Source organism: Brienomyrus brachyistius, chromosome 3 (assembly GCF_023856365.1).
Source record: "Brienomyrus brachyistius isolate T26 chromosome 3, BBRACH_0.4, whole genome shotgun sequence".
NCBI classification, from domain to species: Eukaryota; Metazoa; Chordata; class Actinopteri; order Osteoglossiformes; family Mormyridae; genus Brienomyrus; species Brienomyrus brachyistius.
Window position 1 is genome coordinate 30219663 of NC_064535.1, and position 21802 is coordinate 30241464.

At 44.1% G+C, this 21802-nt stretch overlaps 1 protein-coding gene across 1 annotated transcript in view; it reads right to left on the reverse strand.

Moving 5' to 3' along the window:
* tbxas1 (thromboxane A synthase 1 (platelet)) overlaps window positions 1-21802 on the reverse strand; it is a 76259-nt gene that overhangs the window by 51299 nt on the left and 3158 nt on the right. Inside the window, 2 exon segments of the mRNA XM_049007871.1 lie at window positions 6611-6704; window positions 13881-14023. Coding sequence (XP_048863828.1) covers window positions 6611-6704; window positions 13881-13981 — 195 coding nt within the window. The 5' untranslated portion in view covers window positions 13982-14023.

Here is a 21802-nt window from a genome sequence, read left to right on the forward strand (position 1 = left end):
CTGTGTGTGTCAGTGTGTGACGTTGTGTGTGTGTGCATCTATCTACTTGTGACTGTTTGTATCGTGTGTATTGTTCTATGTGTTTCTGACTGTAGGTGTCTGTGCATCTGTGTGTCTGTCTGTGTCTATATGAGTGTAAATCTGTGTGCGTGCATCCGTGTGTGTGTTTGTGACTGTATGTTTGTGTATCTCTGTGTCTATCTCAGTGTGCATCTGTGTATGCATGTGAGTCTGCATGTGTGTGTGTCTGTGTGGGCATTTGTGACTGTGTGTATATGTCTATATGTGTGTGTCTGCATCAGTCTGAGTGTATATCTGTGCGCATGTGCTTCTGTGTATCTATATGCGTGTGTATTGTCCTCTGTAAAGGAGCATCCTCAGTGGCTTGAGGCTGAAATACATCAACCGGCTCAGCTCTGCTCAGGTTAAGCCCCACCCAATTCACAGAGGCTGGGGGCAGGTGGCAGGAAGCTCTCAGGATGATCTTCAAATGTTTCTCTGGTATATCAAAGAATCCACCAGCTCTGCACTCACATGATGAGTCGCTAGTCAGTTTCGCTATATTACCGCAAATCAAAGTCTCAGTCAGACTGATGCATTGTAGTCAACAATTCATTGGTAACAGTGCGGTCTGATTGCAAAATGTCAGCTTAGCACACTCGCTTTACAATTTCCTGTGTTTTTCTGGGGATAATAAAATCCTTTGAATTACTGATCACTTATATAGTCACAGTGAATCTGAAGCCATTTCCAGGGCAGGTATTCGTCTTGGAGGAGATGCCAGTCCATCACAGGGCACACCCATATAGTCACACACTATGGAAAAGCTGTGTGTTTTTAGACTGGAGGAAACTGGAACTACTCCAGACACACAGGGCGGAGGTGGCAGTCGAACAGGTATAAGATGTGAAACCATAGTGCTGCCCCCAATGAGCTACAGTGCCCCCTTTCAATGTTAAATTGTTATACATGAATAAAAGACTATTTAAGAAAAACCTCAACAGGCATTTTCAATTCATGGTATTCAATTTTGCTATACAGAAAGGAAACATAGAAGCTAATTCCGCTCCCTTACTGGCAAATTTGATAGACAGAAGCCCTGGAGCAGATCTTCTTTATCAGTGTTTACATTAGTCATCAGAGTAAACCATGGCTGTCCCACACAGCTGTTTCCACAGGTAAGGTTAACAGTTGTAACAGCTTCTGAATCATGCATCTGAAGGTGAGCAACAATGACATGTCAGCCTCCTGGGGATGGGACTTGAGACCAGAGGGTTGCAATTTTGAGTCTCAGGAGCTACTTTCCGCTGAAACTTGGGAGCGGATCCGGCATCTACACCAGTTCAGTAAAACGTTCAACTATGTAGGCGGGTAGCTGAAAGCCATACAAGTTTCTTCAGATGATTCACTCACTCTACACTACACAAGCCTTCACTCACTTCACCACACTTAATTCCTATGGCATGATCGAATCTCATCCTTGGTATTCTGACAGCAGCACAAAACCATTAACAAGACCTACTGGTGCAAAGCACAGAGCTGCCTTACCAACAATCATGGGATATCCCAGACGGCCAGAGGGGGTGTTTCAGACAGAGAACAGAAAATGTATAAGAGCCAGTATTTGTGGGCTGATAAAACTGCCCTCACATCCATCTACTGAAACACTGTTAGCTCCCCTATATACAGTCTGGCTGCCCTTTCTCTGCTCTTCCCTTTCTGGGCTCTGAGATCATGCAGTCGCCCCCAGGCATTGCGGGATACCATATATTTCTTCTCCCAAAGTGGAAAAGAGGCAGCTTTCAGTTAACTTGGCCTAGGTGACCGGGGGAACGAAGCTGCAGCATCCTAGTAGCCAACAGCGCAGGTTCCTGGTGTACCACTGTCTCTCAGTGTTTGTTCCTCTTTCATCTCTCACTCCCACAATTCATTCTCATTCAAACTCTCTCTTTGTATCTAAGTGCCTCTCAAGCTCCCTTAGATTCTGTCTAGGTTACACTTTCTCAGTGACTCACCCTCTCTCAGTGTTTCATCCTCCCTCAGTCTGAATGTCTCACCCTCCCTCAGGCTCAGTGTATCTCACCCTCCCTCAGTCCCAATGTCTTACCCTATTTCAATGTTTCTTCCGCCCTCAGTCTCAGTGTCTCACCCTCTCTTAGTGTCTCACCTTCCTTCTTTCTCACTGTTGCACCCTCCCTCATTCTCACCATCTCACCCTCACTTCCTCTCCCAACTTCTCAGTTAGACAGTCTCTCACTGTCTCAAAGAGCAAGCTGGTTTGGACCACAGTTTTTACAACAATGAAGGTGGTTTGATCTCAGAGACAGAGAGCAGTCTATGCATGGCTAACTGCATGCCATAAGCTTCTGCATTGATTTAGGAAACCACAGATTCCATTGGCATTTTCACGCCGAAGTTCCGGAACCTGGTCATGGTTTAAAAGTTACTGGGCTGTCTCAACCTGGAACTTTTGTAGCTCCAGGCCACTATCAAGGAACAGGAACAGGAATTGAGACCTTTATAAATAAGCTAAATATGCTAAATAAGCATGGGAGACACAAAAAAAGTTTGTAGGTTAAACAAAACAGAATTCAATACAAAATTACTTGCCAACACAACGGAGGATAAATAAGTCATTTTGTTAGTTATTTGTAAGTTATTGAGGGGATCATCTGCATTGAAAATGGGACACAACCTTTTATTTACAGGTACATCTCAATAAATTAGAATATGATCAAAAAGTTAATTATTTCAGTAATTCAATTCAAAACGTGAAATCCATATACAGTAGAACCTTTGATCATGAACGTTTCCGAACACGTACAAATTGCGTTAAGATCAAAAAATTCTGTTCACGACCACACGCTCTGAAGGCGAACAAAAACACTGGCGGCCGGTTTCCCTTCCAGTTCGTACGCGCCAATGATTTCCCATTCTCTGTTTCCCATTTTCTTTTGTTTGTGTATACTTAGCCTAACAAAGACGATGCACGTGTTCAGTCTCTCCCTGTACATCAGAGGTCACTAATAGGGGGACCACAGTGGGCTATCAGTCCAGGTCTGTATGGGACAGCTTCTGGGTCTGGACACGGACAGATAGGCAAAACAGAAAGTTATGATTTAAAATCTGATGGGGCGCTTATATTTTAACCAGCGCAGCTTTTACAGTCTTTTCGGTAGTGGTTTTGCACTAGAACTACCATATCCCACAGCAATGAAGGTGAAACGCCTTTGACCGCCAAGCAAGACGTGGTTAGGCGTGTGCAGCCCTTTGTTTTTGCTAACATGCCATTAGTGTTAATAGCAGCAGCGAAGCTAACACCCGCAACCAAAAAGCCATAATGTTCTTAACAGAGTGGCTGTTATGTCCTGAAACCCTACAGCTGAAAGGTTTTCAAACACAGTATATATTATATAACATATTGAATAAATAGAACCAGTTTACTGGTGATTTCATGTTCGTTTAAGTTTATTTTTTCCCCCTGTGCTTAAAACTCATTTAAGAAGTGTTTATGGAAAAGTTGAATGGAAGAAAAAAAATGTGGCAGAAAAATGTGCTCACGCAAAAGGGATAACCACAGCCCACTCAAGAATTTGGGGGAGATACATAAGGAGTGGACAGCTGGAATCAGTGCTTCAAGAGCCACCACACACAGACGTATCCAGGACATGGGCTACAACTGTCGCATTCCTGAACCAGAGACAATGTCAGAAGCGTCTTACCTGGGCTAAGGAGAACACGGACTGGAGTGTGCTCATTGGTCCAAAGTTCTCTTTTCATATGAAAGTAAAGTTTGCATTTCATTTGGAAATCAAGGTCCCAGAGTCTAGAGGAAGAGGTGTAAAAACTGGTACCAGCGCCAAGTGACATTATCAGTGACCGCCCTTGACTGACATCACAAAGTGCGGCTCGGTATTTCTTTCGCTGAATTTAAACATATTATTATGATCCTTCACTTTCCTGTAGTCCTCCTTAGGATTTTCATTGTTCGGTGTTTCGCGTGTGCCCCATTTCTTCCAAGCGGCTTGCTATTACGCCAAATACTTTTTTTATTTCAAGTCATGCCATCTAAATCCCGCTGGATCTGTTCATCTAACCATGTGGCGTTTAAAGCCTGTGTTTGTCCATCCTTCCATTTCATTTTTATTATATTTTTGTTTGTACTGCTTTTTATTTTGTTTCTCGCTGTTCGCTGTGTGTTTCAAAAGATGTCGGTTGTACTTTGTGTTGCAGCTACAGGCTATTTGCATAACCAACCGACAGCAAATACGTTTGCAAGTCCCACCCCAAAGTACCGAAGTACCAAAGAAGTACCCCAGCTGGTTTGGCACTTTCGGTACTGGTACTTGACCGGAATTCGGTGGAAAAGCGAAAGTACCGAAAGTACCGTACTTTGTGTGGTGGAAAAGCTCCCTTGGTCTCTTTCTCTCTATCTCTACAGCCTGGGTAGTAACCTAACCTGGCCAAGCCATGATGCCCTGCTCCTGCCCGCTGCACCAGCCTTGCCACATCCTTCCATCCGGTTCCTGTTCCAGTCTCCGGAGAACCCGTCTTCCCCCTCCCGTTGATCCCCAGTCTGTTACAGAGACCACCTCATTTCTGACCTAACCTCTGTCTGCCTGCTAGGCTTGCCTTCTTTTCTTGGCCTAAATAAAACCCTCTTTCGGGGTTTTTTTTTTATGTCCTTGTTTCGCAAGTGTTTCTATTCTGACGATACTTATATGACCCACAACATGTTCATGATTCTTCTTAAATCTATTCAGCAGGTCCATCTTTTGTTTATACAAAATTTAAAATTATGTGACATTATTCTGCTAATAAGCACTGGATAAGTGTTTCACCACCAGCACAAAAGTATTACACAAAAGCAAATTGGTTAGTGATCATATTTTACAATGCATAAATATAGAAACAAGCAAAAAAGTGTATTAACTGATGCATTAAATGTAATTGGTAAATTAAAAAAATCCATCTGCTCAGTTTTTGCTCGACTGCATCTCTTGTTCTGCACTTTTATGTAATGCGCCGTGTTTGTGGTCAACCAATCAGCAAGTTTATTGCTGCAAGTTTCTCCCCCATATTTTGTGTTTGGAGTGCTTATTCTGGTGTAGGTACTAAAAAAGGGTTCTGGAACTGCCTCCGAGGAAGGGCCGAGTTCCTGTTGTGTGAACACAACAAAAGTCTCTGGTTCCAGATAAAGGTTCAGGTACCAGAAAAAAAGTTCCAGTGGTGTGAACACACCTCAAGTGACAACCTTCAAGGCGGAGAATGCCCCAGACCCTGGCACTCAGTCACTCCTCCAATGCTGCTGTGGCGTTTATACATGTTTCACTCAATGGCAAATGGAGGTGGTCTCCACACCTCATCAGAGCGGCAGCGAGAAGCAGGATCTGTCTAGGAAACTTTCAGCTGCTACCATCAGTGTCTGCATCACCTGCATGCTAAATACCGGCCCAGTATAAAATCAAGAGCCAGAAAAACAGTGTACATTTTCATTTATAGGGGTGATTAATTTATGTTTAATTTAGGGGTGTGACACCTTGGCAAATCAGAAAGCCAGCTGACTGAGCCTCTTGAGAGTGACGCCAGTTAACTGTGCAGATTAAGACCAGGGTACATTTCTGCCCTTGTATATGTGAATATATGTGTGTGCAAATATGCATGCATTTTTTAAAGTATGCATGCATGCAAGTCAACAGTGCAATGTTTTATGCATCATCAAATCAGATTCTTCCTGTTTTCTGACATTGTTAGACATTTTAGTCCATCCCTATAAACTGACAGGGGAACTTCACTCTGATAAATCAATTTTTATTTTAGTTCCTAAGACACTGCATAGCAATATTTATTTCAAATGAACTTTAATCTCATAATAAAAACTTCCAGTTTCCAGGTGTTCCATCATGGTTGGTTACAGTTAAACATGATGAGTCATAGTTAGTTGCGGTCAATCATGGTTAATCAAGGTAAGTCATAGTTAGTTATACAGGGTAGCTGCACAGATTTTAACATCAAAATTAAGGCCTTTCTAAGACCTCAAAAAAAAAAACATTTTCACGATCAAAAAAAAAAACATAGGCATTTTAAATGTACTTCATATATACATGAATGGTGCAGTGGTTAGCACTGTTGCCTCTGGGATCCGAGTTTGAGTCTCCGCCTGGGTCACATGTATGTGGAGTTTGCATGTTCTCCTCATGTCATCGAGGGGTTTCCTCCAGGTTCTCCGGTTTCCCCCCACAGTCCAAAAACATGCTGAAGCTAATTTGAGTTACTAAATTGTCCGTAGGAGTGCATGTGTGAGTGAATGGTGTGTGAGTGTGCCCTGCGATGGGCTGGCCCCCCATCCTGGGTTGTTCCCTGCCTCGTGCCCATTGCTTCCAGGATAGGCTCCGGACCCCCCACAACCCAGTAGGATAAGCGGTTTGGAAAATGGATGGATGGATGCCAGAAAAAAATTGTACTATTTAAGACATTTTATGACTCAGCAATTTTAAAATAAGACTTTTTAAGACTTTTTAAAGATCTGCAGGAACCCTGTTATAGTTAATCATGATTAGTCATGGTTATCTGTGGCCATAAGCAGGCCTGTGTTATCACAACCTCTCACCTGCCGAAATTGGAACATATTTACATAGAATGGTAAGGGTTAGGGGTAGGAGATGCCACACCTTGCAAGGATGGTGTAGGGATAGGTGGAGTACCTGTAGGGGCAGGCAAAAGGAGGGGGTGTTGGCTAATGCTGGAGGTTACTGTTGCCCTATCCATACAATTGTCCATACAGTTGTGAGCTTGGGATTTAGTAACCATGAATTGTTACTGGAAGATGTCTTTTCTTCTTTGCTATTTTTACACAACACACGTTATTCATGAGATGCAACAAAAAAGAAGCTCTAATACAGCCAATCAGGTTTTCACAAATCCTTCATATGTCATGGAAGATAACTTAACGGATGTTTAGCTTAAAACAGAGAAGCCTTAGAAAGGTTATTTGACAGACCAAAACCCAGAGCCCTTGCTCTCCGCCCCCACAGACCCAGCCTCATTTTCAAAGTCAGGTTTGTAGTAAGGTCCAGGATGCAATAAAAACTGCAACACCTCACTAATTACATCTGTGTCACTGTAACACACAACCAGGGCAATAGATGGGCCAAGGGTATAGGTTTGGTTTGTATATAAGTAGGGACCCAATCAGTCCCAAACCCTAAACACACAGAGTGCTCCCACGGTATAGGTAGGGACATATCCCTACTGTCCATACCCAAATCTACACCCTTAGCCAGTGCATACACACCTCTCAACGCAGCCACAGCATGCACCATCTGCACCGCTGACTCAGACACACAACATATTCCGTTTCATTTCAGCTCATTTGCAGTAAATAAGAGCATGCATTATTCATCATGGGGGTGTATACTTTCAGGAGAATTCATACTTCCACAGGTGGAAAATATAAGGAAATAAGGAAATACAGTCCTGGTTTAGTAATTTTATAACAGGGACAAGTGGATTTCAAATAAGCAACATGTAAAGTACAATTCCTTACCACCATACCCCCAGCAGTCTAAAGGTCCTGGCTGCTCCTGGAATGAAGAAACTAAAGCTTTAATCGCCTGAGACAGGAAAAACAGAAAAGCTGCATCCATACTATACTGCAGAATATCTGACAACTGTAAAATATCATGTGACACCAGTGTACCCAGAGGGTGGCACTCTGGGTCTGGGATGGTCACAGAAGTGACTCTCCTCCAATTACTGGGGACGCTTCCCCAGCTGAGGCTCTGTAACTAATGCACAGGCAAAGACCGTCATCACCAGAGAAAGGCTCGTGGGAGAACTTACACATTCACACAAGGATACACGGATATACACACACACACACACACACAGAGGAGACACTCATACAAAGGGGAGACACACACACACAGAATGGGGAGACAATGATACACACACAGAATGGGGAGAGACCGTTAGTGATATCAAAACGCCAGACAAAGACCATGTATTGGGAACAAAGACCCCATGGCAAAGCAGCATGAAGCAACTGCATCCTGTCACTGAAGACTGGATCTGAGACTGCCGTTAGCCCTCTGTGAAGGACTTAATGTTGGTGATATGCTCAGTCACAGTCCTTCCCAGAATTTCAGAGTCAGTGGAGAGGCCACCTGCATTGGTATTTTCCAGCTGTGGGGCGCTGGGCCTGGCCTCCGGACCGCATGTGGGCCCCACCAGCACTCCAAGCTGCCAGTATGTTGTCGCCGGCATCCGCCAGCCATCTCCACACAGGTCCCCCTGGGGACTGACTTCCGTTCCGGCCTGTCAGTAAATCTGTCTAGGTGTGTTTGGTGAAAACACAGGAGGAGCAGAGCCCTAGTCCCACAGAACAAACAGCACCCACAATCCCCCCGATCCCCGCCCCCCAAATTCTCTGGGATGGCTGTTGTATAAACACATCTGTATCCCAAGAAAGGTTATTCAGTGGCAACTTCAGTGGTTTAAACCTGCTACTCTAGTCAGTCAGAATTGAGAAAGCCCTCTGGAATGAAGGGTGAAATGTTTTCAAGGAACTAAACAAGTCCAGTTGCCACTGAATAACCTTTCTTGGGATAACCTTGACCTGGATGACTGAGAATCTTCACAGACATAAACACATCTGATACCACGTTTGCCCGCTGCAGAGGCAAAGACACCCAGCGAGGTACGTGGGAAACGTACACATTCACACAAGGATACAAGGATATACACACACACAGAGGGGACACTCATACAAAGAGGAGACACACACACACAGAATGGGGAGACAGTGACACACTCTCATAAAGGGGAGACATCGACACAGACCCGCGCAGAACTGGAAAACAATGATACACACACAGAATGGGGAGAGACTGACGCAGACACACACAATGGAGAGACCCTGACATGCTCATCTGCATACACATACAAACACACACACAGGTGAGACACTGGCACACACATGGCCATACAGAGTCAGATACACAGCTGCCAGCCACATCATGCTCCTGATAACACACCGACAGTTAGAGGCCGCTGTGATCAAGTACCCCATCCACTTTATCATTACAGAGTGTGTATGTGTGTGTATATGAGCACGTCAGGATCTCCCCACTGTGTGTCATGCATCTTCATGGCCAATCCTGTGTGTATGTTCTGAATTCCACATTTCCCTTGGCAGAGCAGTGCCAGTCAGAGGAGCTCACCGTGCCCCCCCTCCTCACAATCCCAGCTGCACTCCTACATGAATGGGGCCTTTCTTCTCATGGTGGGAACATGGGCAGCCTCTGCATGGGGGGGAGGGGTGGGGGGAGTGCCACACACTTGTGACGCGACAGGGACTCCTGGACAGCCATCTGTCATCATGGTAATATCAGAAAGATAAAAAGTGAGCTAAAACCTGAGATACATCTTTGCTTTCCTCCAGGTGAATTTTGACACATGCTCCTGATGAAGTAGTGGATTGGCATCACTGGGGACACAACTGTTGCACACGGTGCAATGTGATTAGCATGGTGTGACGAACAGGCCATTGACCCATGTTTAATTAGGATAAACACCTCCATCTACGGGGCACAGGTGTGACCACAAGGCTCTGGCGCTTTACATGACTGGCAGCACCATGTTTGTGGCGAGTATGCTTGTGTGGAAGGGGGGATGTAAATAAAATAAACACACATCCATCCGTCCATCCATCCATCCATCATCCACCGCTTATCCGAGGTAGGGTCACGGGGGCAGCAGTCTAAACAGGGAAATCCAGACTTCCCTCTCCCCAGCCACTTCATCCAGCTCCTCCAGGGGAATCCTGAGGTGTTCCCAGGCCAGCAGAGAGACATAGTCTCTCCAGCATGTCCTGGGTCTTCCCCGGGGCCTCCTCCCAGTGGAACATGCCTGGAACACCTCACCAGGGTGGAGTCCAGGAGGCATCCTAAGCAGATGCCCGAGCCACATCATCTGGCTCCTCTCAATGCCGAGGAGCAGTGCCTCTACTCTGAGTCCTTCCCGGATGACCGAGCTCCTCACCCTATCTCTAAGAGAGAGCCCAGCCATTCTGCGGAGGAAACTCATTTCGGCAGCTTGCATTTGCGATCTCGTTCTTTCAGTCACTACCCATAGCTCATGACCATAGGTGAAGGTAGGAACATAGATTGACTGGTAAATCAGCTCTTTCTTCACCATGACAGACCAATGTAGCGCCCGCATCACTGCTGACGGCGCACCGATCTGCCTGTCGTTCTCCTGTTCCATCCTTCTCTCACTTGTGAACAAGACCCTGAGATACTTAACCTCCTCCACTTGGGGGAGGACCCCCTCCTTTGCCCGAAGAGCGCATTCCACCCTTTTCCGGCTGAGGACTATGGTCTCAGATTTGGAGGTGCTGATTCTCATTCCACCCGCTTCACACTTGGCTGCGAACTGCTCCAGTGAGAGCCGAAGGTCACCGTCTGATGAAGCTAACAGAACCACATCATCTGCAAAAAGCAGAGACCTAATCCTGTGGTCACCAAACCAGACACCCTCAACGCCCTGGCTGTGCCTAGAAATTCTGAACATAAAAGTTAAGAACAGAACCGGTGACAAAGGGCAGCCCTGGCGGAGTCCAACCCTCACCAGAAACGAGTCCAACTTACTGCCAACTGTGCGGACCAAGCTCTGACACCGATCATACAGGGACCGAACAGCCCTTATAAGGAAGCCCGGCACCCCATACGCCCAGAGCACTCCCCACAGGACTCCCCAAGGGACACAATCGAATGCCTTCTCCAAGTCCATAAAGCACATGTAGACTGGTTGGGTAAACTCCCATGCACCCTCCAAGATCCTGCTGAGAGTATAGAGCTGGTCCACTGCTCCACAGCCAGGGCGAAAACCACACTGCTCCCCCTGAATCCGAGGTTCGACAATCCAACGGACCCTCTTCTCCAGGACCCCCAAATAGACCATACCAGGGAGGCTAAGGAGTGTGATCCCTCTATAGTTGGAGCACACCCTCCAGACCCCCTTCTTAAAAAGGGGGACCACCACCCCCATCTGCCATTCCAGGACAGCCCCGCAGCATCCAGAGCCAGAAGGAACTCCGGTTGGATCTCATCCACCCCCAGGGCCCGGCCACTGAAGAACTTTTTAACCACCTCAGTGACCTCCACCCAAGAGATAAGGGAGTCCACCCCCATGTCTCCAGATTGCTTCCTCATTGGAAGGCATGTCAATGGGATTGAGGAGGTCTTCAAAGTATTCCTTCCACCGACCCAAAACTTCCCGAGTTGAGGTCAGCAGTGCCCCATCCCCACCATAAACAGTGTTGATGCTGCACCGCTTTCCCACCCAGAGCCGCCGGATTGTGGACCAGAACCTCCTCGAAGCTGTCCGGAAGTCGTTCTCCATGGCCTCTCCAAACTTCTTCCACACCCGAGTTTTTGCCTCAGTGACCGCCGAAGCCGGATTCCGCTTAGCCTGTCATAATTGTCAGCTGCCTCAGGAGTCCCATAGGCTAAAAAGGCCTGATAGGACTCCTTCTTCAGCTTGACGGCATCCCTCACCACGGGTGTTCATAAGCAGATTTGGGGATTGCTGCCATGACAGGCACCAACCACCTTACAACCACAGGTCTGGTCAGCCGCCTCCGCAATGGAGATGCGGAACATTGCCCATTCGGACTCAACGTTCCTCACCTCCCTGGGCACATGGGAGGTAAGAGTTGAAGCTTCTTTTGACAGGGAATTCTGCCAGACATTCCCAGCAGACCCTCACTATACGCTTGGGCCTGTGAGGCCTGACCGGCTTCCTCCCCCACCAGCGGGGTCAACCCACCACCAGGTGGTGATCAGTTGACAGCTACGCCCCTCTCTTCACCGAAGTGTCCAATACATGCAGGCACAAGTCCGATAACACAATCACAAAGTCGATCATCAAACTACAGCCTATGGTGTCCTGGTGCCAAGTGCACATATGGACACCCCTATACTTCAACAGGGTGTTCATTATGGACAATCCATGACAGAAGTCCAATAACAAAACACTGCTCGGGTTCAGATCTGGCGGGGGGGGGGGGGGGGGCAATCCTCCAAATCATGCCACTCCAGATCTCACTGTCATTGTTCACGTCAGCATTGTCCACTGCGTGCATCGAGGTGAGCCTAACTATATCTAGTTGGAACCTCACAACCTCGAGCACCAGTGCAGGCTTCTTCCCCGCCAGAGAAGCGACACTCCATGTCACATAACAACAAACCACTGAGAGTCACAGAACATATCCAACTACCATGAGTCACAGAACACAACAAACCAAAGTGAAACACACAGCACAAATGTGTGGTTTTCTGGTGCAGAGCAAACATATAATATTTTAGTGTGAATAGCGGGAAATAGTTTATACAACACATACGAAAACAGATCCTTCCTTCCTTCCATCCATCCATCCACTTATCCCAATGAGGGTTGCTGAGAGCTGGGAGCCTACCCCAGGCAGTAGAGGGCTGGGGACACCAGCGATGGGATGCCAGTCCATCACAGAGTACACAGAGCACACACTACTGGTAATTTAGAGATGCCAATTAGCCTGCAGGAGGAAATCACTAGAAAAGCATGACAAGAGGAGAGCATGCAAACTCCACAAAGAAACACAGGAAAAGGAAAATTCAAATCAGCACCTGTGCCGTGAGGTGACAGGAATACCCACTAAGTCATGGGGCCTTCCCTACAGTGACACACAATAACCTGCACACAGAAAGTTACAGAACCATAAGACCAAGAAGTCCAAAGACAGAATGGTTAAGCAGGTCTGCCAGTTTGGGTGTGATCCGGACTGTTCTTACCAGTGTATTCCAGTTTGCAATGAAGAGAGTGAAGAAGTGAATGCATAAAAAAGTGTTGGACTATTCAGAGTGTGTCAGTGCAAGACCACAGGTGGCCAGTAGAGGAGCGCACTGTCTCATGAATGAGACGCACCAGCAAAAGTCAAGAGGGTGCCCGGCTTGCTGGAAAAATCTGTGAAAGCTCAGTTCATGGTGTGCTGCTGGTCACAGACATAATGTCAACACAGACAACCTATACAACAATAATAATACACTAGCAATACTGCGATATACAGTAGTTGACGGTTTAAAGAACTTGACAAGCTTTATGATTCAGTGAAATTTATATGGTAAAAAACAGAGTGGAAAAAAACAGCCTAGTTGTCCTGTTGGAGATGAACAGTTACGAAGGATCTCTTTTAATGGGGAAGCAAATGACTACAACAAGCCTCAAGTGGGTAGAATGCATCCAGACACTTCATTTATTTATCGTTTATTATGCTTCTTTTCTTGTTTTACCGGGTTTGGGAGCTGCGCACTACACTTCCTTTATCCGCCATTCCGCAGCTGTCTTTTTGTTACCGCTCTGCTGTTGAGGTCCTGAATGGGCCTGGCTCGACACCACACCTTAAGACATTGCAGCAAACTCTGGAAACAGCCTGCTCTCGTTAAATCCGAACAGAACCAGTATGTTCTGTTCCCACTCCCAGTAATATCAGCCCTGTTGTTAAACTCCCTTTGCTGCTGGATGCCAAAAATAGCTCCCTGTATCTCTAACACAATCTCAAGCCCATTTCTCCCATAATGGAACAGCTAGCCACACTTTTGGGATGATAAACACAATCATATAAACTATGTACTATCGCTTCCCTGCCATCAGAGATTTTTAAAACAATTAATGTCATGGAAAGTTTGGGATAGCTTTGTGTTTTTGTCTAACATGGACACACTTTTCTAAAGCCACATTTATTAGAGAAAATGCACCTCCTGTGTGGGCAGCATGCGCACGCACAAACACACATACACAGGATTGTTCGCTTACTGCAGGGTTACTCCCCCCCATCTCACGAGTAGAGGAGAGCCAGCAAGACCAGAAGAAGAGCCAAGGTCACCGGCAAACCCCCGGCCTCCGTGGCAATCAGTGTGAGGAAGTTTGTCATTGCCTCCATATCTCAGAGCCAAAGGGCTGCTTCTGAGTGGTCACTGGTCTGCTGTGGACAAAGAGGAAATACCAGGGTTATAGAAGGAAACAAGAAGAAGAGAAGTGCACAAAAACACCTGTGAGAAAAGGTCAGTTCACATTTTAGGAGTCATTCATTCAAATCACTCCAAGAGGTTCATAAACTTTTTCTCATGAATGAGGAAGTAGACCCAGAGCTTGAATGCAGCCGTGATTCCTGCATAACAAGGGAGGTCCTGACAGCCAACCCACACTCCTTTCTTCATGATGCCATGAGTCCCGGAAGGAAGCTACCTTCTTCCCAGAGGCAGTGAATCAGTCAGCAGTGCTGAGGGATTAGCTAGACAGGCCTGTTGCTCTCTTCCTGCCACTCCTCAGCGCCTGCTGGCCTCCAGACAACCCAAATGAACCCAATGGCGCCACAGTGGGAATTCTTATCATCTGAACGACTTCACCCAAAGTTCACTGGGGATGGCAACGGACAAACAGGGAGGCTGCCCTCTACTAACAAACATAGCGCTCAACGGGTTAACACTACGCTCAGCAGAAGTGTAATTGACCAACCTTATCCCCCCTTCCCAGTCCTGAATGACACCAGGCTTCCTACAGTGTTCATTTAGCCTGAGTGTGTCCTTTCCTCTGAGCCCAAATGAAGTTAAACGCTCCACAGGGCCCCGAGATCCAGACACCTCCAGTCTGGCTACAGCAGACACCCAGGTTATGAATCCTCCTGTCCAAGCCAGTATTGAAAGTGCCACCAGCTGGCTGAGCAGACAAATAGTCCCACCACTAGCAATGGCGTGGTCGAATCTACTGATGTTATGGATCTATCAACTATATAAGGGTATAGTAAGTATGTACAGTGACATGCTAATGATATGAATACAGAAGTATGCAAAGATATAAGGGTACAGTATGTATAATGATATGGTTATGATGACTCATTGATAGACTTTGGCACTGAACCTCAACACAATTTACACCTCGCTTTTAGCAAGCAAGCCCACTCAATCATTTTCATTAATGTTAGCATGAACAGGGGGAGTTAGGCAGCCAGTTGACCTCGGACCCCCAGAGGGTTTTTCTCCATACTTGGGAGCTTTGGGTTCCTCTCCTCTTCAGGCTTTCTTTCTTTCATTTTTTTGTCTTCCCATTTCCCTGTTTTTATATTGTTCTGTCTTAATGTTGTTGGAATGTATCTCAACCGATGCAAAGTACCTTTGGCAGACTCAGTCGTGAAAGGCGCTATATAAAAATAAATTGAATTGGATATGAATACAGAAATGTGTAATCATTTTTAGGGTACAGTGATTACTGAATAATGATATGAATATTACGGGGGCTTAAAAATGCATCAATGTATCATATAAATTAATTATTAAAGTGGAAATTTAATGCATTGGTCTGTAACATCAAAATTGGTTTTAATTAATTTTGGTTAAAATCTTACTTCAAGATACTCCTACTTCCGACTTGTGTGCTCTCGCATTCACATGCTACAGGTAGACATGCAAAGTAGCAGTGTTGGCATGCAAATTGCAGAAACGAAGATGATTAATAGTCATAAAGGAAGCTTTGCTTCATGATCTTTGCGCTATGATGCTTTGTTCTTTTTTGTTAGCTACAATAGAAAGACTCTCAGGTAGCTAACCAGCTAGCTAAGTAAAAGCAATATTAGTTAACATTTTGGGTAACATATCAATATCAACCAATATTTGTTAAAAATTAAGATATTTTTTCTACCAAACTAGGTTGATATGCATGAAATGCTTTATCAGTATTCAAAATCAAAAACACCAGAGCTAAACACAATACTACTACAATAATGGAGGTGATTACATTAGACGAGTAGTCTAATAATCTCTTGTGGTGGAGTATGAGGGATTTGATTGGCCAATTCACAATTTATAACAGGTGTCAAAGTACCGGCTGAAGAAAGAATTTATTATTAAATTTTGCCTACCCCTACTCCATAAGTGGCTAAGAGCTTAGCCAGTTATCTATATCAGTACTGGTGATACTGGAGATAAAATATATCTGTAGTTGTCAAAACGTCCATATCAGTGCACCGCTAGTTATCCTAGGTGAAAGCAGCCAATCAAATGGCACTTCCTTTATGTGTTTGTTTTTGTCTGTGCAGTTCAGTAGGTGGCCTTTTTGACAATTTACACTGGTTTTATTCTCTGTTTTTAATAATAACAACAATAAAATAAATGTTCAGAGATTCATTGCCTTTACATGTATTCCATTACAGTTTTCTCAGTGACTTTGGTACATTTATCAGATTAGAAATTAAATTCTCATAACTACTTGTACATCCTCCACATTATTCAGTCACTTGTGCACATCATAAATACAAAGGCTCATTCTTTTGGTCAAATTGCAAATGCTTTGGCGCAGTTATGAAAATGATTATATACAATCATCTGCTGATTCCGACATTTTCAATTTTTTATGCCGTGTTGGTCAAAATGTATTATACTGTGGGTATTATATACTACAATGTTGAATAGTCTTATTCCCCAAAACATCTAGGCATTAGTTCATTGTATAAGTCATTACATACAACATGGTTGAACTAATTGTCATAATGTCAAGCATATTCTCCATACATCTCTATTACATTTTTTTTTTAAAGGCGTCCTGCATCTCATGAACCTTCAGTTGGCATGCATATATCGACAGAGCACAATACACGCAATTGGCAATGGCACAACTGGCAATTGAAGAACAACAAGGAAATTAACAGGGTGAAAAGCTGATAAGAAGAAGAGGAGTAAGGCTACATAATGGAAGGGTAGGGAGGAAAAACAGAGGAAGAGGTAGAAGAGGCCAAGAACAGAGGCACATTCCTGAAGAAATAAGAGCCACAATTGTAGATCATGTCTTCAATCATGGTGTTACAATGGCCGAGGCTGGTCGAAGGCTGCAGCCGAATGTTGGGAGAACAACCATGTCCTCAGTCATTCAGACGTTTTATAGAGATAACAGGTATGTAATCTAACAATTTGCACTGTCCTGTAATATTGTTTACTTACTGCAATGCTTCATGTTACAGTATTCTACTTGCATTTTACAGTAAATTTACCTTATACAGTTACATTCTGGAGATATACTGTAGCATACATACATATACATATTTACAGTGTGCACATATACAAACGTTTGTGTTACAGTAAATGTACAGTGTATAACTTTGTAACATTGAAATTGATGTCAGACAGAAAAAGTATAACTTTTCAATCATTGTCATCAAAACCTTAGCCATAGTTCACATAGGAAAATACTGCACTGTTCTATTGACAACATGGCTAAGCATTTTGAACACCTTCTTCATAAATGATGACACAGGGACTTGTCATTCTGATGGCACTGACAAGTTCATTGACATGAATATTTACTTTTGAGGGATAAAAAGTTACAGGCTTTTGCAGGTAATATATCATGTGGTGCTATTTGTACAAATTGTTTTGAGAAATGCACTTACTGTTTTGCAAATGTTAAGGATGATTCTAGAAATATACCAAAGCGACTGAGAAAAACTGTAATAGTGTGTAATAGAGTTTCCATGGTCATATTTGTGAATATTTTTAGGGATTTATTGAATTTAATCATGGTTCCTGAAATAACTGTAAACAAATCAGATCATAATGGGGTCTATAACTATTTACACCTCTAATGAATGCAGAAGTATGTAATGATACAAGGCCATAGTAAGTATAATGACAAAGCAATCATACGAATGGAGAGTGTGCAACAATGTCAGGGTACAGTAAGTATAATAAGTACACCAAACCCTATGGCCACTTTTAATATAATTGTAAGTAAATTCTAACAGACATGTATAAGTCCAGTAAGGACACAGGCACAGGGGTTTATAATTGATGTAAGTATAATGACATATTAATTAAGGATCCAAATGAATAGGGTCTACAGTGAGGTAAGTATAATGGGACAGTAATGGGGCCTGTGATGATATTAAATCCACTGCAAGATGTGTCAAGGTGGGGGTACACAAACAAACAAAAAAACAGAAACTTGGCTTATGGAATTCATCTCGACTTCCCATGTCCTCCACCCTTCCCAATCTGCACGGCCTGTGCATAGCTTCCTGCTCTCTTTAAATGCTCACATTCTCAGTGTTGACAGCTCAGACTGAAGTGATTCAGTCCAGTTTGACTAAAAACATTCACACTAAAGATAAACCCTGGTTGAGGTCCGCCCCATGTCCTTTCTGCTGCTTCCTGTTCTTATTCCAAACCTGGCAATACCCACACATTTCTATTTCGATACTGATATAATTAAATTGCTGGCACGGTGACTCAGTGGGTATAAAAGTGGCAGGTTTTCCTTCCTAGCTGCGCATGTGTGTGCAGTTTTCTCACTCTCCCCCTGTGGGCCTGCTCTGGGTACTCCACTTTTTGTCTAAAGAGGTTCATTTGAGTGGCTCCAAATCACCCTTGAGGTGTGCCAGTCCTGTGCCATCAATTGCGTGCCCTGTTTTGTGTCCTGTGCTTCCTGGGAGAAGCCACGGATCATGGTGAACGAGACTGGCTGAATGCTTATTGAAAATGTATTATATAATTAAAGAGACATAATTAAATATGTTAATCCAAGGGGAGGCCATTCTACCAAAAGGGGTTAGGAAGTAGGGCACGCTGCCTGTTGCTTGAGCCATGCGGAGGAGAGGGAGGGGTCATACACAGGATCGCACAACCCTCCACAGTCATGTTATGGCAGTATGGAGGTATAGCTGGATGGGGGGGTGGGATGCAACAGGCTTGGGTGCTGGTCAGTCACATGGGCAATGAGAGATGTGAGGCATCAGGGGAACAAGTGACACTTTTTTTCAGGGGGGAGGGGAGGCAGGAGCTGCCTTTGTGTCCACAGTAGGTTATTTGATGTGTGCTCACAACATGCTAACAAATACAACTTTCACTCAGTGGTGGTTCTAGATTGTAAGGTACTGCCTTTCAGTGCCCCCCCCCCCCCCCAAAGGGAAAAAAAAAATCTGCTCTGTCATTTTTATTTATACATTTAGAACAATACAAAAAAAGGATACATTTTAAAACTTCACTAAAAAATATTCACTAACTGCATCAGTACTGTACGCAGCACTACTTCATAGATTACCCTGCTCCCCCTACCTTAGGCTTCCAGTGGGATGACCTGAGGTCAGTTCAACCTTGCACCCCTCCCCATCTCTTATTTCTGAGTAGAGTGGCAGCCTCTCACACAAACTAGAATCAGGGCATCCACTCTGACAAGGTTAATTGACCCACATGGTGACATGATATCATTGACGTGATAAGATTATGAGTGATAGGAAATCAATTGCACAAATGTCAACATTGCAAATTTTTTTGTGCGGATGTCCTGTGCCAAACCCAGCAAGATGCCACTCTGGGCAGCTGCCCATGTTGCCCATACCTAAATCCACTACTAAGGAACCATAACTCATTCTTTCATGTAATTAATTTTACCACACTTTCTTACATTTTTTTATTGTTTTTTTTTTGTTGTTGACTGACACTCCTATACAACTATTTTAAATTATGTACACACGTGGACAAAATTGTTGGTACCCTTCAGTCAATGAAAGAAAAACTCACAATGGTCACAGAAATAACTATAATCTGACAAAAGTAATAATAAATAAAAATTCTATGAAATTTAACTAATAAAAGTCAGACATTGATTTTCAACCATGCTTCAACAAAATTAATTTTAAAAAAAACTCATGAAACAGGCCTGGACAAAAATGATGGTACCCCTAGAAAAGACTGAAAATAATGTGACCAAAGGGACATGTTAATCCAAGGTGTGTCCACTAATTAGCATCACAGGTGTCTACAATCTTGTAATCAGTCAGTGGACCTATATATAGGGCTCCAGTTAGTCACTGTGTTGTTTGGTGACATGGTGTGTACCACACTCAACATGGACCAGAGGAAGCGAAGGAAAGAGTTGTCTCAGGAGATTAGAAAGAAAATTATAGACAAGCATGTCAAAGGTAAAGGCTATAAGACCATCTCGAAGCAGCTTGATGTTCCTGTGACTACAGTTGCACATATTATTCAGAAATTTAAGATCCATGGGACTGTAGCCAACCTCCCTGGACGTGGCCGCAGGAGGAAAATTGATGACAAATCAAAGAGACGGATAATACGAATGGTAACAAAAGAGCCCAGAAAAACTTCTAAAGAGATCCAAGGTGAACTTCAAGCTCAAGGAACATCAGTGTCAGATCGCACCATCCGTCGTTGTTTGAGCCAAAGTGGACTTCATGGGAGACGACCAAGGAGGACACCATTGTTGAAAACAAGTCATAAAAACTTGCCAAACTACATGTGGACAAGCCACAAAGATTCTGGGAGAATGTCCTATGGACAGATGAGACAAAAATTGAACTTTTTGCCAAGGCACATCAGCTCTATGTTCACAGACGGAAAAATGAAGCATATCAAGAAAAGAACACTGTCCCTTCTGTAAAACATGGAGGAGGTTCTGTTATGTTCTGGGGCTGCTTTGCTGCATCTGGCACAGGGTGTCTTGAATCTGTGCAGGGTACAATGAAATCTCAAGACTGTCAAGGGATTCTAGAGAGAAATGTGCTGGCCAGTGTCAGAAAGCTTGGTCTCAGTCGCAGGTCATGGGTCTTGCAACAGGACAATGACCCAAACACACAGCTAAAAACACCCAAGAATGGCTACGAGGAAAACATTGGACTATTCTAAAGTGGCCTTCTATGAGCCCTGACCTCAATCCTATTGAGCATCTTTGGAAAGAGCTGAAACATGCCGTCTGGAAAAGGCACCCTTCAAACCTGAGACAACTGGAGCAGTTTGCTCATGAGGAGTGGGCCAAAATACCTGCTGAGAAGTGCAGAAGTCTCATTGACAGTTACAGGAATCGTTTGATTGCAGTGATTGCCTCAAAAGGTTGTGCAACAAAATATTAAGTTAGGGGTACCATCATTTTTGTCCAGGCCTGTTTCATGAGTTTTTTTTTTTTATTATTAATTCTGTTGAAGCATGGTTAAAAATCAATGTCTGACTTTTATTAGTTAAATTTCATAGAATTTTTATTTATTATTACTTTTGTCAGATTAAAGTTATTTCTGTGACCATTGTGAGTTTTTCTTTCATTGACTGAAGGGTACCAACAATTTTGTCCACGTGTGTATAATAATTTGTATGGTGAGTTCAAGCAATCCATCATTACTCTCGGTAATGTATAGACATTCAGGTTCTGGTGCATCATTATTATTGGGCGACATTGATCAAACAGAACCTTACAGTACATGCTATAGAGTAATACAGAGAGAGCTAATATTCAGGTGAGAGGCATGAGCAGCCTGTATCAGTGGAGTGGAGATAGCTACATTACATCAGGTCAGTCAGGGAAAGTCTACTAGAGAACACAATGTGCCCACTCACATGATCACTCTAGGGTGCCAAAATCCCTGCAAGGGTTTATCACAAAGTACAACGTTCCCCCCATTTGATACTGACGCTGTATTCAAAACACCACCCTAAATTATCAACATCAAACAGTCCTATATCATCATCCACCACCACCCGAACACATTCATCCCTACATCACCTTTCACTTCACACTCTACACAGTCCCCCCGATATGTCTGCATGCATGTGACCCCCCGAAGCATAATAAGCCCTTGTTTTCAGCCAACCATCTGTCCTGAAATGCCCAGTGGGGACCTTGGCATAGGTCTGCAGAGGAGCCGATCTCCATCCTGTGTTCACCTTTTTTTAACTTTCTGGGAGAGTGAGTGATGTGTGTGTTACTG